Source organism: Gossypium arboreum, chromosome 9, assembly GCF_025698485.1.
Source record: "Gossypium arboreum isolate Shixiya-1 chromosome 9, ASM2569848v2, whole genome shotgun sequence".
Lineage (NCBI taxonomy): Eukaryota > Viridiplantae > Streptophyta > Magnoliopsida > Malvales > Malvaceae > Gossypium > Gossypium arboreum.
Genome location: NC_069078.1, coordinates 83,115,340 through 83,137,421, shown reverse-complemented (window position 1 = coordinate 83,137,421; position 22,082 = coordinate 83,115,340). Strand labels below are relative to the sequence as shown.

Below are 22,082 nucleotides of genomic sequence, written 5' to 3'. Positions count from 1 at the left end.
TGAATTTCAAGTCGGTGACAAGGTATTCCTGAAAGTGTCTCCTTGGAAGAAAGTCCTTCGATTTGGTCGAAAGGGTAAACTGAGTCCAATATTTATCGGGCCCTATGAAATCACAGAAAGAATTAGATCGGTTGCTTATCGATTGGCATTACCACCGGAACTTGATAGAATCCATAATGTTTTTCATGTATCTATGTTATGAAGATATCGATCAGATCATTCACATGTTATTTCTCCGACAGAAGTAGAGATTCAACCGGATATGACTTACAGTGAAGAACCGGTCAAGATATTGGCACGGGAGACAAAAGAGGTTAGAAATAAAAGGATAAATTTGGTGAAAGTATTGTGGCAAAAGCACGGGATTGAGGAAGCAACATGGGAACCAGAGGAGGCAATGAGGAAACAATACCCAAACCTCTTTACTGGTAAGATTTTCGAGGACAAAAATCCTTAAAAGGGGGGAGAGTTGTAATGGCCTAAATTCAAAATTATCGGAACAGTTGTTTCGTAACCACAAATCCGATTTAAAGAGAAATTTATTTCAATATTTTTGCATGAAAATTGATATGATAGGAAAATCGTATAAAAATATTGATAGAAAATTTTTATCGATTTAGTGATTAGTTAGAAAAAGAAATTATTGAAGAAATTGGGTAAAAACAAGGTATCGAGACCTCTATCTCGTAAAACCGAGTCGAAAATAATTTTATAAATATTTATGAAATGTTATTAATGTGGTATTAATATTTCGTTAGGAAATTTTAATGTTTGGGTAGTCAATTAAATGAAAATGACTAAATTGTAATAGGTGTAAAAGTTGCTAGAGTGATTAAATAGCTTAAGAGTCTAATGAGAAAGGATTTAAAAGACAATTAGACCCAAAAGTTATTTGGGCTGGACGGCAAGAGTATGAAATCAGCAGAAAAATTGATAAATTAAGGGTAAAATTGGAATATTGCAAAATTAACTAAATAAAACTAGGACTAAATAGGAAATATCTAGATTTCTCTTCATTTCTCTTCAATTCCAGCAGCTAAAAACGCCATAGGAGGGTTCTCTAAGCTGGTATTTCATAATTTTTTCACCAAATCCAGAAGATTCAAATACGAAGGTAGATCGAGGAAAGGAAAAAGTTTGGGATTAGTAGATTTTTACTGTTTACAAACAAGTATCAATGTAAGTTCGTGTAACTTGAATTATATTCTTAAATGCTTGAAATGCATGTTTTTGATATGAATATGATTTGAATGTTCATTATATGGAAATTTATGAAACATTGATATATTTGATAAAATGGGAAGAAATCCTTTTGAATGAAAGGAAAATTCGATGGATCTCGAAAAGGAATTGACGGTAAAAGGATCTAGCCGGACAGTGATCCTATCTGATATAGCCCTCCGAAGAATATGTGTAAAATAGATTTAGCCGGACGGGTAATCCGAATTAGTGTCTGAATTTAGCTCGACTGGTAATTCAGATCAAGCTCATTAGAGTAATTGTCGTTCTGAGGATTTAGCCTCGACCGGTAATTCGACAATACTCTATGAGTTTATATTGCGAGGATTTAGCTCGACTGGTAATCCCATTGCAAGGTTGAGGTTGGCGAGTGTGCTCTCGAAATGGATATGTCGCACATGAATATGAATTGACGGACTTAATTGTACACTAAAAGTGTACCTCGAAAATCCATCGAAATTCGATAAATTCAATAGGATAAGTATAAAAAAATAACAAGGAAATGGAAATTATGATATTGATGAGCTCATCAATCATAGTATATATTATATGTACATGGAAATTATTGTACTAACTTGAATGTTGAGTTTGTGCATATTAGGGTAATAATGCATTGAATGGATATATGGATGTTTATTGTATTGTATTGAAAATATTAGGTAAGTATAATTCTTGTTACATGAGCTTACTAAGCACGAAGTGCTTACCCCGTTTCCTTTTTCCCTGTTTTGTAGTGTTAAGAGCTCGGAGGTCGGATTTGGTCGGAGACACATCACACTGTCAACCTCAGGATTTCGGTATATAAAGAAACTTTATTTTGGAAATCAATGGCATGTATAAGCTAACAAAGTAAATGTTAACGTGAAATGAATGTAAAGTTAGCCATTAGTATGGTTAAAAAACCTGGTTTTAGATATGTGATGACGTTATCTTATAAATATGCATGAATTTATCTTGAAATTATGTTGAATTAGATTGGTTGATTTGGATTGGTCTCGGTATAATATTGCAGGGAAGGTTAGATATCTATAAAGGGGTTATATTAAGTTAAAAAAATAATTCGTAAACTCCGGTAATGCCTCGTACCCTATTCCGGCAATGAATACGGGTAGGGGTATTACAGTTATAGTGTCCTGAAAATAGAAAAGTTGTGATTAGTAGAGATGTTGTTTTTGACGAAACTGCTATACTACTTAACTTATCTTTTAAAGACTTTTCCAATAAAGAAAATCAAAAACAAGTGAAGCATCAGATTAATATAAAGTCAACTCCTCAAGCCAGTACAAAAATTGAAAATAGAGTTGCGTCTGCACCGCAATACTCTATCGCTAAAAACAAAACTAGAAGAGAAATTAAACCTCCAAAGAAATATGCTGAGGCTGATCTAGTTGCTTATGCTTTAAATGTGGCTGAAGATATAGATGCGAATCAAGAGCCATCTAATTATTCTGAGGCGATTAGCTGTAAAGACTCAAAAAAATAGATGTTTGCTATGCAATGGGAGATGGAATCACTCCATAAAAACAAAACATGGGATCTTGTGAAACTTCCTAAAGGTAAGAAGACTGTTCGTTGTAAATGGGTGTTTAAAAAGAAAGAAGGGACTCCAGGAGTTGAAGAACCCAGATATAAAGCAATGCTTGTTGCAAAGGGTTACAGTCAAATTCCAGAAGTGGACTTGAAAGATGTGTTCTCCCCAGTTGTGAAGTATAGTTCGATTAGAGCTTTGCTTGGTATTGTGGTCATGCATAATTTAGAGCTTGAGCAGATAGATATAAAAACTGCATTTTTGCATGAAGAACTTGAGAATAATATTTACATGTAACAACTAGAGGGTTTTATAGTCTCAGAAAAAGAAGATCATGTTTGCTTACTGACAAATTCCCTTTACGGTTTGAAACAGTCACCAAGACAGTGGTAAAAGATGTTTGATTCCTTTATGACTTCTTATGATTTTAAAAGAAGTAGTTTTGACAATTGTGTTTACTTTAAGAAAAACAGTGATGGTTCTTTTGTGTATCTATTTCTTTATGTTGATGACATGTTGATAGCAGCAAAAAATAAAAGAGAGATAAGAAAGGTCAAAGCCCAACTAAGTAAAGAATTTGAGATGAAAGATTTAGGACCAGCAAAGAATGTACTTGGAATGAAGATTCTCAGAGATAGAAAAGCAAGTAAATTGTACCTAAGTTAGAAGGGGTACATTGAGAAAGTTCTTTGCAGGTTCAATATACAGAGTGCTAAGCCTATTAGTACTCCTTTAGTAACCCATTTCAGACTTTTATCGGTTTTGTCTCCACAATCAGATGATGATATTGAGTACATGTCACATGTTCCATACTCTAGTGCAGTGGGATCTCTAATGTATGCTATGGTTTGTTCACGTCCAGATTTATTATGTGTAGTCAGTGCAGTTAGCAGATACATGGCGAATCTCAATAAATAATACTGGAAAGTAGTTCAGTGGGTTTTAAGATACTTACTAGGTACTACTGATGTTGGCTTACAGTTTGGAAGAACTAGAGATGGAGTCATTGGGTATGTTGATGCTGATTTTGTTGGAGACCTTGATAGAAGAAGATCTCTCACAGGTTATGTCTTTACAATCGGAGGTTGTGCAATCAGTTAGAAAGCCACTTTGCAATCTACAGTTGCTTTGTCTACCACTGAAGCTAGTAAAGAAGCTGTTTGGTTGAAGGGACTCTTTAGTAAAGTCAATGAAGACCTTCAAATCAACACAGTATTTTGTGACAGTTAGAGTGTCACATTTCTTACAAAATATCAAATGTTTCATGAGAGAACAAAACACATTGATGTTCGGTATCATTTTGTTCGTGATATTATTGCTCGTGGTGATATTGTTGTGAGCAAAATTAGTACTCATGAAAATCCTGCAGATATGATGACTAAGTCACTTTCTATAACCAAGTTTGAGCATTGCTCGGACTTGGTTGGTGTTCATTGTTGAAGTTAAACCTTTAAGAGGTTTTATGGAAGAGGTGGAGAACTTGTTCGTTGAGAGTTCGCGATGAAGAACTTGTTCATTGAGAATTTGTGTCAATGTGGAGATTGTTAGAATTAAGTGACCCGAGTCCTTATTTAAATAAAATACAGTGGTAAAATAAAATAAAAGAGGAATCCATATAGAATTACACTTCTTTTATTTTATTTTAGAATAAGGTTTTTTAAACATTATTAAACTTCATCTATTTTATATTGATTAGAATAAGGTGTTTCAGTCTTATTGGAATATGCTTTATAAGCCTATAAATAGACATAGTCTATTCCTCTTGTTAATATTTTCAAATTCGACATAGTAAATTTTCTTCTCCTTTATCCGTGGTTTTTTTTCCGAAAGAGTTTCCACGTAAAAATCTATGTTATATATTTTATTTTATTTTATTTTTTCACAAATTATGTATGATTAAATTAAAATTTACGTTTCAAGTATATATTTGAACTACAATTAAAATTTTACATATAAAATTACACTAAATTAAAATTCATATATATAATTACACATTAAATTAAAATTTATGTATAATTTTAATATTTATCCCAAAAACTATCACAAAATTTGACTGAAAGAAAAAGACTTCCTAAAGTTCTGTATGTCACTTGTTTAACACGTGACATAGAAAAAGAAAACCAGAAACTAATCATTGTCAAGATAAATCTGAGGTCAACAACAAGAAAAGAGCCACCTGTGTCACAATAATAGTTAATCGTAGTCCGCGAAACAGCTGATCGCATTCCATGGGTGCGCACTACGCCCACACTTGGTTCCTTCTTCTTGTTCTATTTTTATTAGAGTATACAGACCCATTAAAAAAACGAGTTGTATAAAGAGATTACTACACCTTTGGTTTGGTTTCTCCGGCGCCAATGTTTTCTAAACAATAATATACAAAATTAAAGGGAAAAAGAGGAAATTTTTATCTTCTTCAATTTCCGACAAGATTTATAGGGTTTTAGCTTAACTACGATGCAAAGATGCTTCATTTCTAGTGTTTGTGTTTTTTAGGGTTGGATTTTGATTTTATGTCTGGGTTTTGGTTGATTGATTCCATGGCTGACTGGCAACAGCTTTTGCAATCGATTTTCTTAGGTCTTATATTCTCTTATCTTCTAGCGAAGCTAATCTCCTTAGTCGTTTCTTTCAAAGACGATAACCTTTCGATAACCCGAGCCCGAAGCAGCAATGTCCAGGGCTACGAGAAAATCGACGATTCGGGTTCCGGATCCGAACCGATTGGAAGTACTGAGCACTTGGGACTGCACAAGTCGGATTCGGTAGTCGCAGAATTGGGAAGTATTAGGGCCGAGAGTGATGGCGATGGTGATGGCGTGGATGATGACGACGACGACGATTGGGAAGGGGTGGAGTGTACGGAACTGGATGATGCTTTCAGTGCGGCAACGGCGTTCGTGGCGGCTGCCGCGGCTGATCGGTTGTCGCAGAAGGTTCCGAACGAGGTGCAGTTGCAGCTTTACGGTTTGTACAAGATTGCCACCGAAGGGCCTTGCACTGCTCCGCAGCCTTCCGCTTTGAAAATGACGGCTCGTGCTAAGTGGTAACGCGGTGTTTCTTGGCGTTTTCTGCTCTCTCTCTCTCTCTCTCTCTCCCTAATTTATTCGGGTTTTGTTTTGTTTGATTTCGGGTTATTTCTTATTTTGGGAAATGTGAACACCATAGATGAGCTTACTGAGTATAATTTAGTTAATTCGCTGACTAAACTTTGTTTTTTCGATTCATAGCTGAACTTGTTTTACTTGAAGCTCTTATTATGAGTAGAAATTTGGGTAAATTTGATGGTCATTTAATTAGTTTCTTATTCAATCTTCAATGTTTGATTGTTCCTCATTGCATGTCACTTCAATTTAGCTTGAGAATTGTTTCTACTACATAATTCAAGACTTGAATGATTGAAAATTGATCGAGAAATTTATATCCCTGGTTATTGAATTTGATTATTCGTTCATTCTTAGGCAAGCATGGCACAAATTGGGTGCTATGCCTCCAGAGGATGCAATGCAGAAATACATTGATGTTGTGACAGAGCTATATCCATCTTGGGCTGCTGGTTCAGCTATGGTGTGGTTTTAATCTTATTGCACTTCTATCTGCTAACTTCCTTTTTTGAGGATACTGTTTTGTTTCTATCTACTTTCTTTTTGTTTTTCGATGTTTTGCTGATTAACTGGTTTTTTAACCTTTGTTTCCTGGAAGGGCAAAGGTGGGGCTGATAATGCTACAAGTAAAGATGTCAAAGGACCAATGGGACCGGTTTTCAGCTCTTTTGTGTATGAAGAGGAATCTGAAAATGATTTGTAAGGTTCTTAAAACTTATCTAACTGCTATTGACTGGGTCTACTTATGTCTTATTAAGGTTAACCAGGTAAGAGATAATTAATCGAGTCGTTCTTTGGGAACTATGTTGCTCTAACTCTTCGTTTTTCTTGAAGTACCCATGTACAGCACTCATGTTTGACGCATATCCTAACATGGGTTTAGGGATATGACCCTCCGAATGCATATAAAAACTTGCAAAAAAGTTGAATATACTTCTTTGCAACATATACCAATGTCTGAAACTCAATACTTGTTTCCGAGTAACATGAACTGGACGTTTTGTTGTATATTTGGATGTTATAGGGCTTTGCATGTTTTCTTGAGCAAAACCTAGGTCTTTGAAATTGCTATTGTTTGTGATGGCGTAATTGGTTTTAAGCATGGAAGTTTTGTATGTAAATTTGAATAGGAAAAAACTTCCTTTCTTAAGCTATAAGTCAACCATATGCAATTCTACCTGTGATAGTAAAAATTTCTTCTGTTGTACTATTTTGCAGTTCTTCTCACCACTTGCGTATCTTATCCAATATAATTATGGTGCCATCAAAAAATTAAATCCTCCAAAATCAAAGACCATTTAACTTCCGACTATGAATATGGAATGTGCCCGTTTCATGATTTATGATCTATATTTTCAAGTTTGTTTTTGGCTGTTCGTAATTCTGAATTCTCTTCACGAACATTGGTGTTGCCTTGGATATTATATAATTTTCTGTTTCTCATTGTTGGTATGCTCGACTATGGAATGGTTCCTATTAGCACGAAGGAGTGCATAATTATAAGTGTTTCATTAATGAATTAGACTTCTTTATTGCTTACTAAAAATATTCTTTATTGCTTACTAACTGAGCATATTGTTTTCTAGTATCCAAGACATTTGATGGGAATGCTTATTGTTTTTCAGGAAAATGGATGCTATCCACACTTTTGCCAGAGAAGGAGATCTGGATAATTTGCTTAAAAGCATTGAAAGTGGTGTTTCTGTGCATTTGCAAGGTTTGTTTCAATTTAGTTGTTTTTCCTCCTTTAAAGAAAAAACTAGACTTGCATGCATGGGTCTGAAAGACTTTGTTTAATCAAGTAACTTGTTTGCATTTGATGCTTGCAGACAGTGAAGGGAGGACCCCGATGCATTGGGCTGTAGATCGTGGCCATCTTAAAATTGCCGAAGCACTTCTTAGCAGGAATGCTAATGTGAATGCTAAGGTAATTATTGTATCGCTGTTGCGGTTTTACTGGTATTCACCTCCTAACCTATTTATGTGTGCTGAAACTATCCGTGTCTGACGTACCTGTAATGCACAAAAACAAATATGAAATAACTGTCTTTAGAGTGTTTTTGAACCTTTTTCAAAAGCATACCGAAGTAAATAATAATTTTTTTTATCTTAAATGGTGCACAATGCACTATATTTCTCTTTTCTATTTCTGGTATTGTAAGCATTGTTATTAAAATCTTTGTTTTTTTTTTCTATTGGAAGGACAATGAAGGTCAAACCCCATTGCACTATGCTGTTATGTGTGAGAGGGAAGACATTGCCAAATTTCTTGTAAAACAAAATGCAGACAAAGATACGAAGGATAACGACGGCAACTCTCCAGTCGACCTGTGTGACTCAGGTTGGCCTTGGTTGCAACGTGCAGGCAAAGTGGAATGACCTTTGTTTTATTCCCAAGTTTGGTTTCAGTTAAAAAGTACTTGAAAAAATTTCTCATGGATGTATATGGGTATAAGCAACCTTTTGCACTTCTTTCCTTAGTTATATGCTAATGTGGGGTACTCTGATGTTCATTGGCCTCACCTCCTTAAGTACTGCTTTCTTTACCACCATAAGTAGATGGAAAAGAATTGGAAGGTGGCTTTAGCCGGTGAAATGGAATTCTGATACCATCATTTGTTTGGATAGAGTCTAGAGGTATGTAGCCGGACATGGCCAGAGAAGTTGGATGCTACTCTTCAAAGGGATCCAATGCGGGCAGTGCAGTGAACCTAATTAGTTGTTTGATCTGATGGTAGATATGATAAACCGTAGATTCCATCACCCTAAATCTGTTCCCATCAAACGGAGGCTCCGTCACCCTAAAAACTGATGTAATTTCACAATATAAACGGGCAAACTGCTTAAGATTACTTATCCTGCTTCACTAAAAAGTTTCTACTGCCTGATGAAGATGTCATGATCAAAACTTTGCCTCTTATCTTTATAAAGATTATATCATGATTTGGTCTAAAATTTTATTTTATCTTTGTCCCATTGGGTCTCTAAACCATAGTGGTCGGAATTTTACCGATCTTTGTTGTACCCTAACAACAACCTCTTTGATATTTGCATCTTTTGTTATCATGCAATCGGATTGGGTGTCGGCATGGCTTTCATTTACTGGATTTTCAGGACTTTACTTTTAACTCGTAGTTCCAATAATGCAGAACCTCGAATGCAATAAATTTGGCTTTTTGGGCCAACAACCTAAGGACGTCAACTTTATCTTTTTCAATGTTAGATTGTATTTTTTTTTTATCAAAATTAAGCATGGTGGGCGTTAATGTTTAAATTTTTTTAAATTTGTCTAATTTTTTTCATTGCTTTTTCTCCTTAAATTGTTTTATTTATAAATTTATTACTCAAATAAATAAATGTCATATTAAAAATAGAAAAATAGATATTCGTTTATTTATAAATATTTTTATAATTTTGTATGTATTTTTATCGAAAAATAAATGTTTAAATTTTTTAGTTTTTGAATTTTAAGAATAAAGGCTAAATTGATATAATGCGTAAAATTGAAGGTTAAATTTGTTGAATTTTTTAAATTAGGACCGGACTAATAGAATTTGTAAATATTAGGAACTAAATTTGTTATTATGTCAATGAAAAATAATCATATTAGCATTCTGTTAGTAATTTAATGGATGAGTGATCAAATTATTAAAATTTAATATATTGTTAAATAAAATAAAAAATAAATTCGGATAATTAAAAAAAGTATCTAATAGTTGAGTGAGTAAAATATTAAATGTTTAATTATTTAAGCTTGAATAAGGGTATAGCTTTAGGCTTTTATTAATTAAGAAATAAGTCAATTTATTCAATTTGTTTGATTTATAAACTCAAAATTAAAAATTTAACCTAATAAAATCAATCACCTAAATTGAATAAATCGAAAAACCAATTAAATTTATTCACGATATAATTGATTAACTTTTTTACTAAACTACACAACTAGTCATTATAAATATTAGTTATTCCTAGTTTAATAATCCTAATTTTTAGAAGATTAATTTAATCACCGCTATTAAAAAGTTAACTAAATTAGTCACTCTACTATTAAATCTATTCTATTGTTAAGAACATTTTTTATTCCTTTTCTCTCTTCCCCCCTTCTTTTTTCCTTATTCTTTTTTCATGATTCATTTTTCTTTATATTCTCTCTCCTCTCTCCTCTCCATAACTAACCAGAGCTGATTATGGGTCATGCTAAAGTCCGTTTTTAAGTTCGAATAGACCCGATCCATCTTTTTTTTTTTTTTTCCATATTCACACATATGACATATCTATATGTACATGACCTTTCTTCAATACTTTTAAGTCTACAGCCATTGCTTTCGTGGGAACAAGTGTATTAAAGAAAACATTGCTTTCGTGAGATTAACAAGTCAAACATATTTCTCACCAAAATACATCATGAAACAAAGATTCAACCTACGAACAACTTTGTTTCAAAGAAATTAAGAATTTAGATACATCGATACAATACCTACTAAAACACAAAGAGTCTCTTTTCTCTTTAATTCTCGGTTCAACTTTCTCCCTTTCTTCTTCACTTCCTTTTAGAGTAATTGTTGAGAGTTCTTTATGTTCTTCCTCATTCCCACGGTTATAACCCTTTCTATATTGTGAACAAAGAAATTAAAGATTTAGAAAAAAAAAGAAAAATAAAGAAGGATTTAGTTAGGGATTTAGAAAAGGAAAGAAGGCTGAAATGTTGAAGAAAGAAAAAGAAAAGGAAGGATTTAGACCTGATTAGGGAAATGTTGAAATGTTGACTCCACTGAAAGTTTCCGCTGACACTTGAAAGTAGTAGTTGGGTTTTTACTTTTCAATTTTTAAGTTTGGGTTATTTGGATGCATAAGACAAAAGGGTTTTCACTTTTCAGTTTGGGTCATTTTTCTTTTAGGCTTTGGCGTGAGGTAGGCCGTGGGGGAGGAGAGGGTTGTGTAAATATGTTGATTTGGGCTGGGCCCTGACAAAAAATTTTACTTGAGGTTTGACTTGTTTAAAAAACCGGCCTCAATTTTTGTTTAAGCTCATTTTTTAAACTTATATTTTTGTACAAACCTTCAGACCTAAACCTAAACAAGTGACCTGACCCATGATTAGGTCTATCGCCAACTCACATAGCTCTCTACTTCTAGCCCTTTCTCTTGGCTTACAATCCCTTACGATCATCGTTATATTCTACACAACCTTTAGCCACTCAACACCTCATCACCCTTCCACACCACCATCTCTTACACAACATTACCATCCAACACTCCTACCCTCATCATTATTACCTCCACCTCCTTCACCATTAGACCTAGAAGCATCCACAACTTGAACCACTAAAGTAAAAGACTCGAAACCCAAACTTTAACCAATCATTCATGCACAAAATCCAACACAAGAAAAAAGTCCAATCAATAAATATAACCAACACAATTAAAAAAAGCTACTTGTTATTTTGAAGAACCTAAATCGAGCTTGCAAACAAATAAGACAAAAGCCCGCATTAAAAAAGGAAGGAAAATAAATTGAAAATTTAAAAAAAGTAAAAGGGATTTACCTCTATTTAAGTTCGGATTTGGAGCTATGGGATTCTATTTCGCAATTTGAATTGTGACGAGGTGTATTTCGCCAAGGAAAGTAACATATCTCATACCCAAGGCGATTAAACGACAAATGTGATAGATCGAGACAATAGAAGTTCAAATCTGATTTGATATTTTCATGATTTTTAGGTGGCTTTTGAGAAGTTTTGAACCATTATAGTTAAAAAAGAAATGTAAAGTGGACGGTTTGGTGCCTTTTTCGACTTGTGATGTTGTCGTAGTGAGGCAATTAAGGAAGAGTAGCGCAAGGAAGAAGATGAGGAAATGGAGAGGTAAAAGGGAAAAAAAAAGAATAAAGAAAATAAAATTAAAAAAAAAAATAAACTTAATGGTAACAATGACAATGAGGTGGATGAGAGTGGATATTGCTAAATTCACCACCACTCTACAATTGATACACTCTGCTCCACCAACTACTGCTTCACATAGATATATAATTTTAATCACTCCATTGTGCTTCAATTTAATTATTGCTATTGAAAATCTTTTTAAAATTTAAAATTTATAAAATGATTTAAATTTTACCATCCTTATGAAAATGATAGATTTAATAATGAAGCAATCAGTTTGATTAATTTTTTTAACAACAGTGCCACATTAACAATATATTTTTTTTTGAGCGACTATAATAGGGATTACCATTATTTAGAGTTGGGATGGAGATAGTTTGAACTAATTTTCTTTAAAGGTTATCCTTTTTTTCTCACCCCTAATTTTATAATTTCTTAAAAGGAAATATCAACCGTAAATAGACTGACATTATTTCCATATAAAAAGTCGGTCAACTCAATAACTGGTGACCACTTAAAAGTTCAAAGTTAAAACCACCTGTGGGTTCTTTTTTTTGTTCTTAACGACTTGTGGAACTCGTAGTAGCCAATAGAAACGAGAGAAATAAATTCTGCTATAAATATATTTATTAAAAAGTAATCTAAAAATCCAGATTTATTTAATTATCTGCTTCCTGCTCAAACCCGCTCCTCCTTATATTCTTTTTCTGCTTTTTGCTTTTACAATTTGCCCTTTTCCCCTAGGGTTTTATTCAGCGCAGCCGGCTAAAGGTAAAGTCTGCATTCAGTTTCGAGTTTTTGAAGTAGTTTTGACGAATTCTACTTTGTTTTTTTTTATATGATTAGGGTTTTGGATAGTGATTTTTGAAGTGGTTTTGCTGAATTCTACCCTGAAAGTTTTGTTTTTGTATGTAATGTAATTAGTGTTTTGATAGTGATTCTTAATATTTGATGTTGAATAACTTGAGGCTTTTATTTTGTTTTTATAATATTTGTTGTCTTCTTGTTTGCAGTATTAGATATTTATTGTATTTGTACAGCGATATTATATTTAATTTAAATCTAATTTGACCTGGTATGCTTGGTTCATTTTTAATTTCAAAGTTTCAAAATTTTTAATATCGAATTGGCACAATGGATCTCGAATATTTAATATTTAAGTGTATAGTTGTAAGTATCTAAATAGAGTTAAGATTAGGGTTTTTGTTTTGTTTGTTGCAGATGTTTTCACTTTTCCAATGATATATCTTTCTTTTTATATGGTTTCTTAATCTTCTGTACTGCATTTAACTATTTAGTGTCTGTGTATTTCATTGATTAAATTGTCCATGTTTTCTTTTATATTAGGGTGATGGAAGTTACACAGGTGCTTTTGAATGCACAATCAATAGATGGAACAGTACGAAAGAATGCTGAAGAAAGTTTGAAACAGTTTCAAGAGCAGAACCTTCCTGGTTTTTTGCTTTCGCTTTCTGGAGAGTTGGCTAATGAGGAGAAGCCTGTGGAAACACGCAAATTAGCGGGTTTGATACTTAAGAATGCATTGGATGCTAAGGAAGAACACAGAAAGTTTGAGCTTGTTCAAAGATGGTTGTCGTTGTATGGCAATGCAAAGAGCCAAATTAAGGCTTCTTTACTTACGACCCTATCTTCTATTGTGTCTGATGCTCGATCAACTGCATCGCAAGCAATTGCCAAGGTCGCTGGCATTGAGCTGCCACAAAAGCAGTGGCCTGAGTTGATAGGTTCACTTTTATCAAATGTTAATCAGCAACCAGCTCATGCTAAGCAAGCCACTTTGGAAACTCTTGGATATTTGTGTGAGGAGGTCCCTCCTAATGTTATTGATCAAGATCAAGTAAATAAAATACTTACAGCTGTAGTTCAAGGTATGAGTGCCTCGGAAGTAAACACTGATGTGAGGCTTGCTGCCACAAGAGCACTTTACAATGCAATCGGATTTGCTCAAGCGAATTTCATCAATGACATGGAGCGTGATTATCTTATGAGAGTTGTTTGTGAGGCAACCTTGTCCCCAGAATCGAGGATACGGCAAGCAGCTTTTGAGTGTTTGGTCTCCATTTCATCAACTTACTATGAGAAACTGGCTGCTTATATTCAGGATATTTTTAATATTACGGTAAAGGCTGTGAGGGAAGACGAGGAACCTGTTGCCCTTCAAGCTATTGAATTCTGGAGTTCAATATGTGATGAGGAGATAGATATTTTGGAGGAATTTGGAGTTGATTTCACTGGGGATTCTGATATTACTTGCTTTTACTTTATCAAGCAGGCTCTTCCTGCTCTTGTTCCTATGCTTTTGGAGACGTTGCTGAAGCAGGAAGAGGATCAGGATCAAGATGAAGGGGCTTGGAATATTGCAATGGCTGGGGGAACTTGTCTTGGTCTGGTTGCACGTACTGTAGGAGATGATATTGTTCCTTTTGTTGTGCCTTTTATTGAGGAGAATATACAAAAATCAGATTGGAGGCAGAGAGAGGCAGCAACTTATGCCTTTGGTTCAATCTTGGAGGGCCCTTCTCCTGAAAAGTTGATACCTCTTGTGAATGTTGCCCTAAACTTCATGCTAAGTGCTTTGACAAAGGACCCTAGTAGCCACGTCAAAGACACTACTGCCTGGGCCCTTGGACGAATCTTTGAATTTCTTCATGGATCAGCCGTAGGTTCAACTGTCATCACTCAGGAAAATTGCCAACAGTTAGTCACAGTTCTGCTGCAAAGCATGAACAACACTCCAAATGTTGCTGAGAAGGCTTGTGGTGCTCTCTATTTTCTTGCTCAAGGTTATGAGGAGGTGGGCCCATCATCTCCTTTAACTCCTTTTTTCCAGGAAATTGTGCAGTCCCTTCTCACTGTCACTCATCGAGAAGATGCTGGGGAATCCCGGCTGAGGACGGCTGCCTATGAGACTTTGAATGAAGTGGTGAGGTGTTCAACAGATGAGACAGCTCCATTAGTGTTGCAGTTGGTGCCTGTCATCATGATGGAGCTTCATAACACTCTTGAGGGGCAGAATCTGTCATCTGATGGGAGGGAGAAGCAAAGTGAATTGCAAGGGCTTCTTTGTGGGTGCTTACAGGTCATTATCCAGAAGCTTGGTTCATCAGAATCAACCAAGTATGTGTTCATGCAGTTTGCAGATCAGGTAATGGGGCTTTTCCTAAGGGTTTTTGCTTGTAGGAGTGCGACTGTACACGAGGAGGCTATGCTTGCAATCGGAGCCCTTGCTTATGCAACTGGGCCAGATTTTGCGAAGTACATGCCAGAGTTTTATAGGTACTTGGAAATGGGTCTTCAGAATTTCGAGGAGTACCAAGTCTGTGCTGTCACAGTTGGTGTTGTGGGTGATATTTGCAGGGCATTAGAGGAAAAAATTGTTCCTTACTGTGATGGGATTATGACACAACTTCTCAAGAATTTATCAAGCAATCAGTTGAATCGTTCTGTGAAGCCTCCCATATTTTCATGCTTTGGTGACATTGCATTGGCAGTAGGAGAGTATTTCGAGAAGTATTTAATGTGGGCCATGTCTGCTCTTCAAAGAGCAGCAGAGTTATCCACCCATGTAGCAGGAGATGATGAATTGACAGAGTACACAAATTCGTTGAGAAATGGAATTCTGGAGGCATATTCTGGGATATTCCAAGGGTTTAAAAGCTCTGCAAAAACCCAGCTCTTGATTCCTTATGCACCTCACATCCTCCAGTTCTTGGATGGCATATACATGGAGAAAGACATGTGAGTTATATTAAAAGACTCTTCTCAGCTCTTACTCTATTTAATAGCTTGTCTTTTGATATGTGGTTATTGACAATCATTTTTATGCTACTTATTTGCCTGTAGGGATGATGTGGTCATGAAGACTGCCATTGGTGTCCTTGGAGATCTCGCTGATACATTGGGAAGTCATGCCGGTTCTTTGATTCAGCAATCTCTTTCAAGCAAAGATTTTTTAAATGAATGCTTGTCTTCAGAAGACCTTATGATTAAAGAATCTGCTGAATGGGCCAAGTTGGCCATTAGTCGTGCTATTTCTGTTTGATAGTATTGCCATTCAGTGCATTTATTTTCTGTTGGAAGTCCATGCATTTGGGTGTGTTGTGTTGAGGGTCTGGGATTGCATGTTTCAAGTCGTCACCATTTTGAAACAACAGAAGTTGTTATTGGCCTTCCAAGTTGTCGTTAACTCTTGCATCATCATCATCATCAGCATCATGGGGTCAGATTCCATTTTTTTATTACATGAGGTGGGTCGGGGTGGTTTCAGAGAAGTTGATGAAAATCACAATGAAATCGTGGAGGAGCATTAATTAAGAGAGGGTTCAGTAACTGTGACATCAAACCGGTGGCTAACTAGTCCGGTAGCTTCAGTCCCTTCAGTGTTCGTACTGCTCTTGTTTCAAGACAAACATCATTTTTGCCCTTGGTTTGTTTTTCTCCAAGTAAATATCCATCATTGGAATGGATGACCGAGGCTAGGGTTGAAAGATGTGCAGCACTTTGGAAACAGTCTCAAAGTGCTGCATTTCATTTTTCACCACTGTCCTTTCCATCACCTAGTTTTGATTTCCTTAGTGTTCCTCACTTTTTTTTTTTTTTTGGTCAGCATAAGTTGGCATATATATCTTTAAGCATATACATATCATTCAGTGGCTGGGTTGCATTTAGTCTCTCAGCTGCTGCTTTTTGTATAATTGTTTGTTACCCATTTTGGAGTCAATTTGTTCAATTATCATGCATTCATAAGTTTATCTGTTTTGCCCTTCTTTTCTGTATACATTTTTTTTTATCATACAATTGGAATGAATACATGTTCAAATACTAGATTGTGAATTCTTTTAGAGATCAAAATCAAGCCGTTAAAATGTTTTAGTTCAGTTCGGATATCCCTGAGTAGGGGTTGTTGTGGTTTAATTGAGGTTGAGTTTGAGCTCGATTCCACTTGAAGCTAGGTTTGATTTTGTTTGAGCTCATTTTTAATTTGAACTCAGTTTGAGATTAAAAAAAAAAAAACTGAATCTTTTTTAGTTTATTCAAATATATTTGATTTTAAACTTGGTTGTTTATGTTTGAGATTGAGCGTGAATTCAAAATCTTCAATGATAATTCATAAAGTATAGCTTTCAACACTTAAAAGAAATTTTAATTAGGCTTGCTAAAAGATTAAGATATTCAAATTTGGTTTATTGAAGTGTGAGTTGGAGTGAACTTAATATCCTTAAATATTTCCAACAAATTTGAAGTTCTAAAATTTGAGAAATGGTAAGTTATATTCATTAAACATTTAATAGAAAACTTAATATCCTTGGACAAAGACATTTGTACTTTGAATTTAATTTAAATAATAAAAAATTTATTTTTAAAATTTAAATTTAATTATAAAATATATAAAATATCAATTAAAAATATATATTTTATTTTTATGGGCAGGTGGGGTTGTTCCATGGAAAGTTCTACAATTAAGTAACTTAAATTTTATTGAATAGTTATAAATTATTCAGTGATTATTTTATAATTTTTAAAATTAAATGATTAAAATATAAAATTATTAATAATTTAGTGATAAAATGTAATTTAACTTTAAAATTTTAACCAGTGTGCAGAGCAACTATTAAAAAATAATTTTGTATAAATTATTTGAGTCCAGCTTCAAATCCGCGTCTCTTCCTTCTTCATCTCCTTTTATTATTTTTTTTCTTTTTCTATTTTGTTTTCTCTCCAATTATTAGGGTTTCATTTCAGCTCCTAATCCTTCTTCTCCGATTCTCCGATCGGTGAAAGGTAAAGTCTGCATCGTATTTCTTTTCACTTTTTTTAAGTTATACTATTGGTCGATTTCATTTCTGAAAGTTCTATTCCTTGTTTGTAGTTAGGGTTTTGAATAGTGAGTTTTGTGTATTTGGTACTGAATGCATTGATCTGCTATTTTTTTTATGGTTTATATTCCTAAGGTTCTTTTTATTTGAAGACAAATCCGAGTATTAGATTTTTGTTGGAAATATTTAAGTGATCTGATTTATTCTTGTTTAAATTAAATCTGATTTGATCTGCGAGATTTTTTTCTTTGCTTTGTTAAATTTCAGATTAAGTTTTTAATGTCTAAATTGCCTCAATTGATTTTGAATATTTAAGTGTTCCTCTCAGCTGTTAAGTATGCAAGTGGAGATGATAATTTGGATTTGATGGATCCATTTATGGTTATATTCGTGTTACGATCGGTTACTTTCCTTACATGAAATTTAAGGGAACTGTTTTATGTTAGTTTTGCTTCCATTCATTTTTGTCACTATGCAGTCTCCTTACCCTTTAGTTTTGGATTTGCTTGATTGAGTGAAAAACTGGAAGGATGGAAAGAGGAGAGTGAGAAAGTGCAAAGAAATAAATTTTGAGCGTGCTTGGTAGGAAGTGAAAGTGAGAGGAAAGGAAATATAAAAAGACACCTTTTATTATTTAATGTATAAAAGCAAATCACTCTCCTCTTTGAAGGAAAGATAGACAATAATGATATTTTCTTTCCATTTTCCCATCTTTCCTACTAAGTACAACCGAAAGAAAACATATAAGTTCTTTCTATTCTTTTTCCTCTTTCTAATCTTCTTTTCACCTTATCAAGAAAAGTCTTAATATATGTTTAGGATTGAGGTGCTGCAATATTCATGCTGTTTGGCACTGAATTTCTGTTCGTCTAATTGATTAAACTGTTTGTGCTTTAGAAAAATTAGAGCCAATGGAAGTTACACAGGTGCTTTTGAATGCACAATCAATAGATGGAGCCGTGCGAAAGAATGCTGAAGAAAGTTTGAAACACTTTCAGGAGCAGAACCTTACAGGTTTCTTGCTGTTACTTTCTGGGGAGTTGGTAAGTGAGGAAAAGCCTGTGGAAACTCGTAAGTTATCAGGTTTGATACTTAAGAATGCATTGGATGCTAAGGATCAGCAGAGGAAGGTTGAGCTTGTTCAAAGATGGCTGTCGTTGGATGGTAATGCCAAGAGCCAGATTAAGGCAGGCCTATTAAAGACTCTGTCTTCTCCAGTATCTGATGCTCGGTCAACTGCATCTCAAGTTATTGCCAAGGTTGCTGGCATTGAGTTGCCACATAAACAGTGGCCTGAGTTGGTGGGTTCACTTTTATCAAATGTTCATCAGCTACCAGTTCATGCTAAGCAAGCCACATTGGAGACTCTTGGCTATTTGTGTGAGGAGGTGTCTCCTGATGTTATCGATCAGGATCAGGTAAATAAAATACTTACGGCTGTAGTTCAAGGCATGAGTGCTTCTGAAGGAAACGCTGATGTAAGGCTTGCTGCTACAAGAGCACTTTACAATGCTCTAGGATTTGCTCAGGCTAATTTCAGCAATGACATGGAGCGTGATTACCTCATGAGAGTTGTCTGTGAAGCAACCTTGTCTCCAGAAGTGAGAATAAGGCAAGCAGCTTTCGAATGTTTGGTCTCTATTTCATCAACTTATTATGAGAAACTAGCTCCTTACATCCAGGATATTTTTAACATTACGGCAAAGGCTGTGAGAGAAGATGAGGAACCTGTGGCCCTTCAAGCCATTGAGTTTTGGAGTTCTATTTGTGATGAGGAGATAGATATTTTGGAAGAATATGGAGGTGATTTTACTGGAGACTCTGATATTCCTTGCTTTTACTTTATCAAGCAAGCAATCCCTGCTCTTGTTCCTATGTTATTGGAGACACTCTTGAAGCAGGAGGAGGATCAGGATCAAGATGAAGGGGCTTGGAATATTGCAATGGCTGGGGGAACTTGTCTTGGTTTGGTTGCACGTACTGTAGGAGACGATATTGTTCCACTTGTTGTGCCATTTATTGAAGAGAATATAACAAAACAAGATTGGAGGCAGAGAGAGGCGGCAACTTATGCTTTTGGTTCAATCTTGGAGGGTCCTTCCCCTACAAAGTTAATACCTCTCGTGAATGTTGCCTTAAACTTCATGTTAAGTGCTTTGACAAAGGACCCCAATAGCCACGTGAAAGACACTACTGCATGGACCCTTGGACGAATCTTTGAATTCCTTCATGGCTCAGCTGTTGATTCACCCATCATCACTCAGGCAAATTGCCAACAGATAGTCGTAGTTCTGCTACAGAGTATGAAGGACACTCCTAATGTTGCTGAGAAGGCCTGTGGTGCTCTCTATTTTCTTGCTCAAGGTTATGAGGAGGTGGGTCCATCATCTCCTTTAACTCCTTTTTTCCAGGAAATTGTGCAGTCTCTTCTCACTGTCACTCACCGAGAAGATGCTAGGGAATCTCGGTTGAGGACAGCTGCGTATGAGACATTGAATGAAGTGGTGAGATGTTCTACAGATGAGACAGCTCCATTGGTGTTGCAATTGGTGCCCGTCATTATAATGGAGCTTCATAACACTGTTGAGGGGCAGAAGCTGTCATCTGATGAGAGGGAGAAGCAGAGTGAATTGCAAGGCCTTCTTTGTGGGTGTTTACAGGTGATTATTCAGAAGCTTGGTTCGTCAGAGTCAACCAAGTATCTGTTCTTGCAGTATGCAGATCAGATAATGGGGCTTTTCCTAAGTGTTTTTGCTTGTAGGAGTGCGACTGTGCACGAGGAGGCCATGCTTGCAATCGGAGCCCTTGCTTACGCTACTGGGCCAGATTTTGTGAAGTACATGCCTGAGTTCTATAGGTACTTGGAAATGGGTCTTCAGAATTTCGAAGAGTACCAAGTTTGTGCTGTCACAGTTGGTGTGGTGGGTGATATTTGCAGGGCATTAGAGGAAAAAGTTGTTCCTTATTGTGATGGGATCATGACACAACTTCTCAAGAATTTATCAAGCAATCAGTTGCATCGTTCCGTGAAGCCTCCCATATTTTCATGCTTTGGCGACATTGCATTGGCAGTAGGGGAGTATTTCGAAAAGTACTTAATGTGGGCTATGTCTGCCCTTCAGAGTGCTGCAGAGTTGTCTACCCATACAACAGGTGATGATGAATTGATTGAGTACATAAATACCCTAAGAAACGGAATTCTGGAGGCATATTCTGGTATATTCCAAGGGTTTAAGAACTCTCCTAAGACCCAGCTTTTGATTCCATATGCACCTCATATCCTCCAGTTCTTGGATGGCATATACATGGAGAAAGACATGTGAGTTCTACTAAGAGATACTCTTTTAAGCTTTTATTCTATTGAATGACTTCTCTTTTGATGTGTGGTTATTTTACATTTTCTTTTTCTACTCTCTTGCCTCTAGGGATGATGTGGTCATGAAGACTGCCATTGGTGTCCTTGGAGATCTCGCTGATACATTAGGCAGTCATGCCGCATCTCTGATACAGCAATCTGTCTCAAGCAAAGACTTTTTAAATGAATGTTTGTCTTCAGAAGACGTTATGATTAAAGAATCAGCTGAATGGGCTAAGTTGGCCATTAGCCGTGCCATTTCTGTTTGATGAGGTTGCCATTCAGCTTCAGCATGTTTATTTTCTTACGGAAGTCCATGCATCTGGGTGTGTTGAGTTGAGGGTCTGGGATTGCATGTGTCAAGTCATAGCCGTTGTCCGACAACAGAAATTGTCCGTCTTCAAGTTGTCACTAACTCTTGCATCATCATCATCATCATCATCATCATCATCATCATGGGGTCGGATTCCATCACTGATCATGGAGGAAGTCAATAGAGATGGAGAAGTTCATAAACCTCTGCTTGTCATTGGGAGAGATTGCTAGTCAGGTAACCCGGTGACTTGCAGTTTGTATAAGGGCTATGTTTGAATAGAAGCATCATTTTCTGCCATGGGAGTGGTTTTCTGCGGTGAAATTGTAGGTTACTCAAAAAAGATGACTAATGATGAGAATGAAAGTGCTGCAGCAGATGAAGACATCTCATATGCTTCGCATCTCCATAGCTTACCCATCTCTGAGTTCTGGTTCTGAGTTTTCCTCACTCCTTTATTTTAATGGTTAAAGTCTGCATCTTTTGTATAATTTGGCTTTGGTGGGGTCTAGGATTAACCATATATACTGCATGCTATTGGGAGCATTGCATTCAGCATTGAATTGTTGGTTTTTTTCTTTTCCTTTTTGAAAGATTCAATTGTTCAAATATCATGCATTCATAAAAATTCTGTTTGGAAATTGCTTTAGTTGGTTCCAACATTCGTGATATCGAAGGCATACTTTGGGAGGATGCAATGGAGACTATCTTTGGTAGACTTTGTCCAATGTAGTTTCTGTTCTTAAGAGTTGTAAACTCTCCTTATCCCTCCCCAAAACAAAAAAAAGTTATATATATATTGCTCTGGTTTCCCATTTGGTCGA

The 22,082-nt window shown here is 35.6% G+C and overlaps 3 protein-coding genes and 1 long non-coding RNA gene across 4 annotated transcripts; 3 read left to right on the top strand and 1 right to left on the bottom strand.

Annotated features, from left to right (window-relative positions):
• Positions 1-5,036: 5,036 nt before the first annotated feature.
• Positions 5,037-8,826, top strand: LOC108457251 (acyl-CoA-binding domain-containing protein 1). The gene is made up of 6 exons (XM_017756210.2): positions 5,037-5,813; positions 6,229-6,334; positions 6,470-6,570; positions 7,497-7,588; positions 7,701-7,798; positions 8,074-8,826. The coding sequence occupies exons 1-6, from the start codon at positions 5,281-5,283 to the stop codon at positions 8,248-8,250; spliced, it is 1,107 nt and encodes a 368-aa protein (XP_017611699.1). The 5' UTR covers positions 5,037-5,280; the 3' UTR covers positions 8,251-8,826.
• A 1,387-nt stretch (positions 8,827-10,213) lies between these two features.
• On the bottom strand, positions 10,214-10,710 carry LOC128280503 (uncharacterized). The gene is made up of 2 exons (XR_008270592.1): positions 10,611-10,710; positions 10,214-10,480 (listed from the first exon to the last, which is right to left on the bottom strand). It is a non-coding gene; the product is annotated as an uncharacterized LOC128280503 (long non-coding RNA).
• A 1,414-nt stretch (positions 10,711-12,124) lies between these two features.
• Positions 12,125-16,625, top strand: LOC108453992 (importin subunit beta-1). Its single transcript, XM_017752266.2, has 3 exons — positions 12,125-12,524; positions 13,101-15,512; positions 15,618-16,625. Exons 2-3 carry the CDS (start codon positions 13,105-13,107, stop codon positions 15,814-15,816), a joined length of 2,607 nt encoding a protein of 868 aa, XP_017607755.1. The 5' UTR covers positions 12,125-12,524; positions 13,101-13,104; the 3' UTR covers positions 15,817-16,625.
• Positions 16,626-17,234: 609 nt separating this feature from the next.
• LOC108456941 (importin subunit beta-1-like) lies at positions 17,235-21,899 on the top strand. The gene is made up of 3 exons (XM_017755700.2): positions 17,235-17,555; positions 18,488-20,909; positions 21,016-21,899. The coding sequence occupies exons 2-3, from the start codon at positions 18,502-18,504 to the stop codon at positions 21,212-21,214; spliced, it is 2,607 nt and encodes an 868-aa protein (XP_017611189.1). The 5' UTR covers positions 17,235-17,555; positions 18,488-18,501; the 3' UTR covers positions 21,215-21,899.
• The last annotated feature ends 183 nt before the right edge of the window (positions 21,900-22,082 follow it).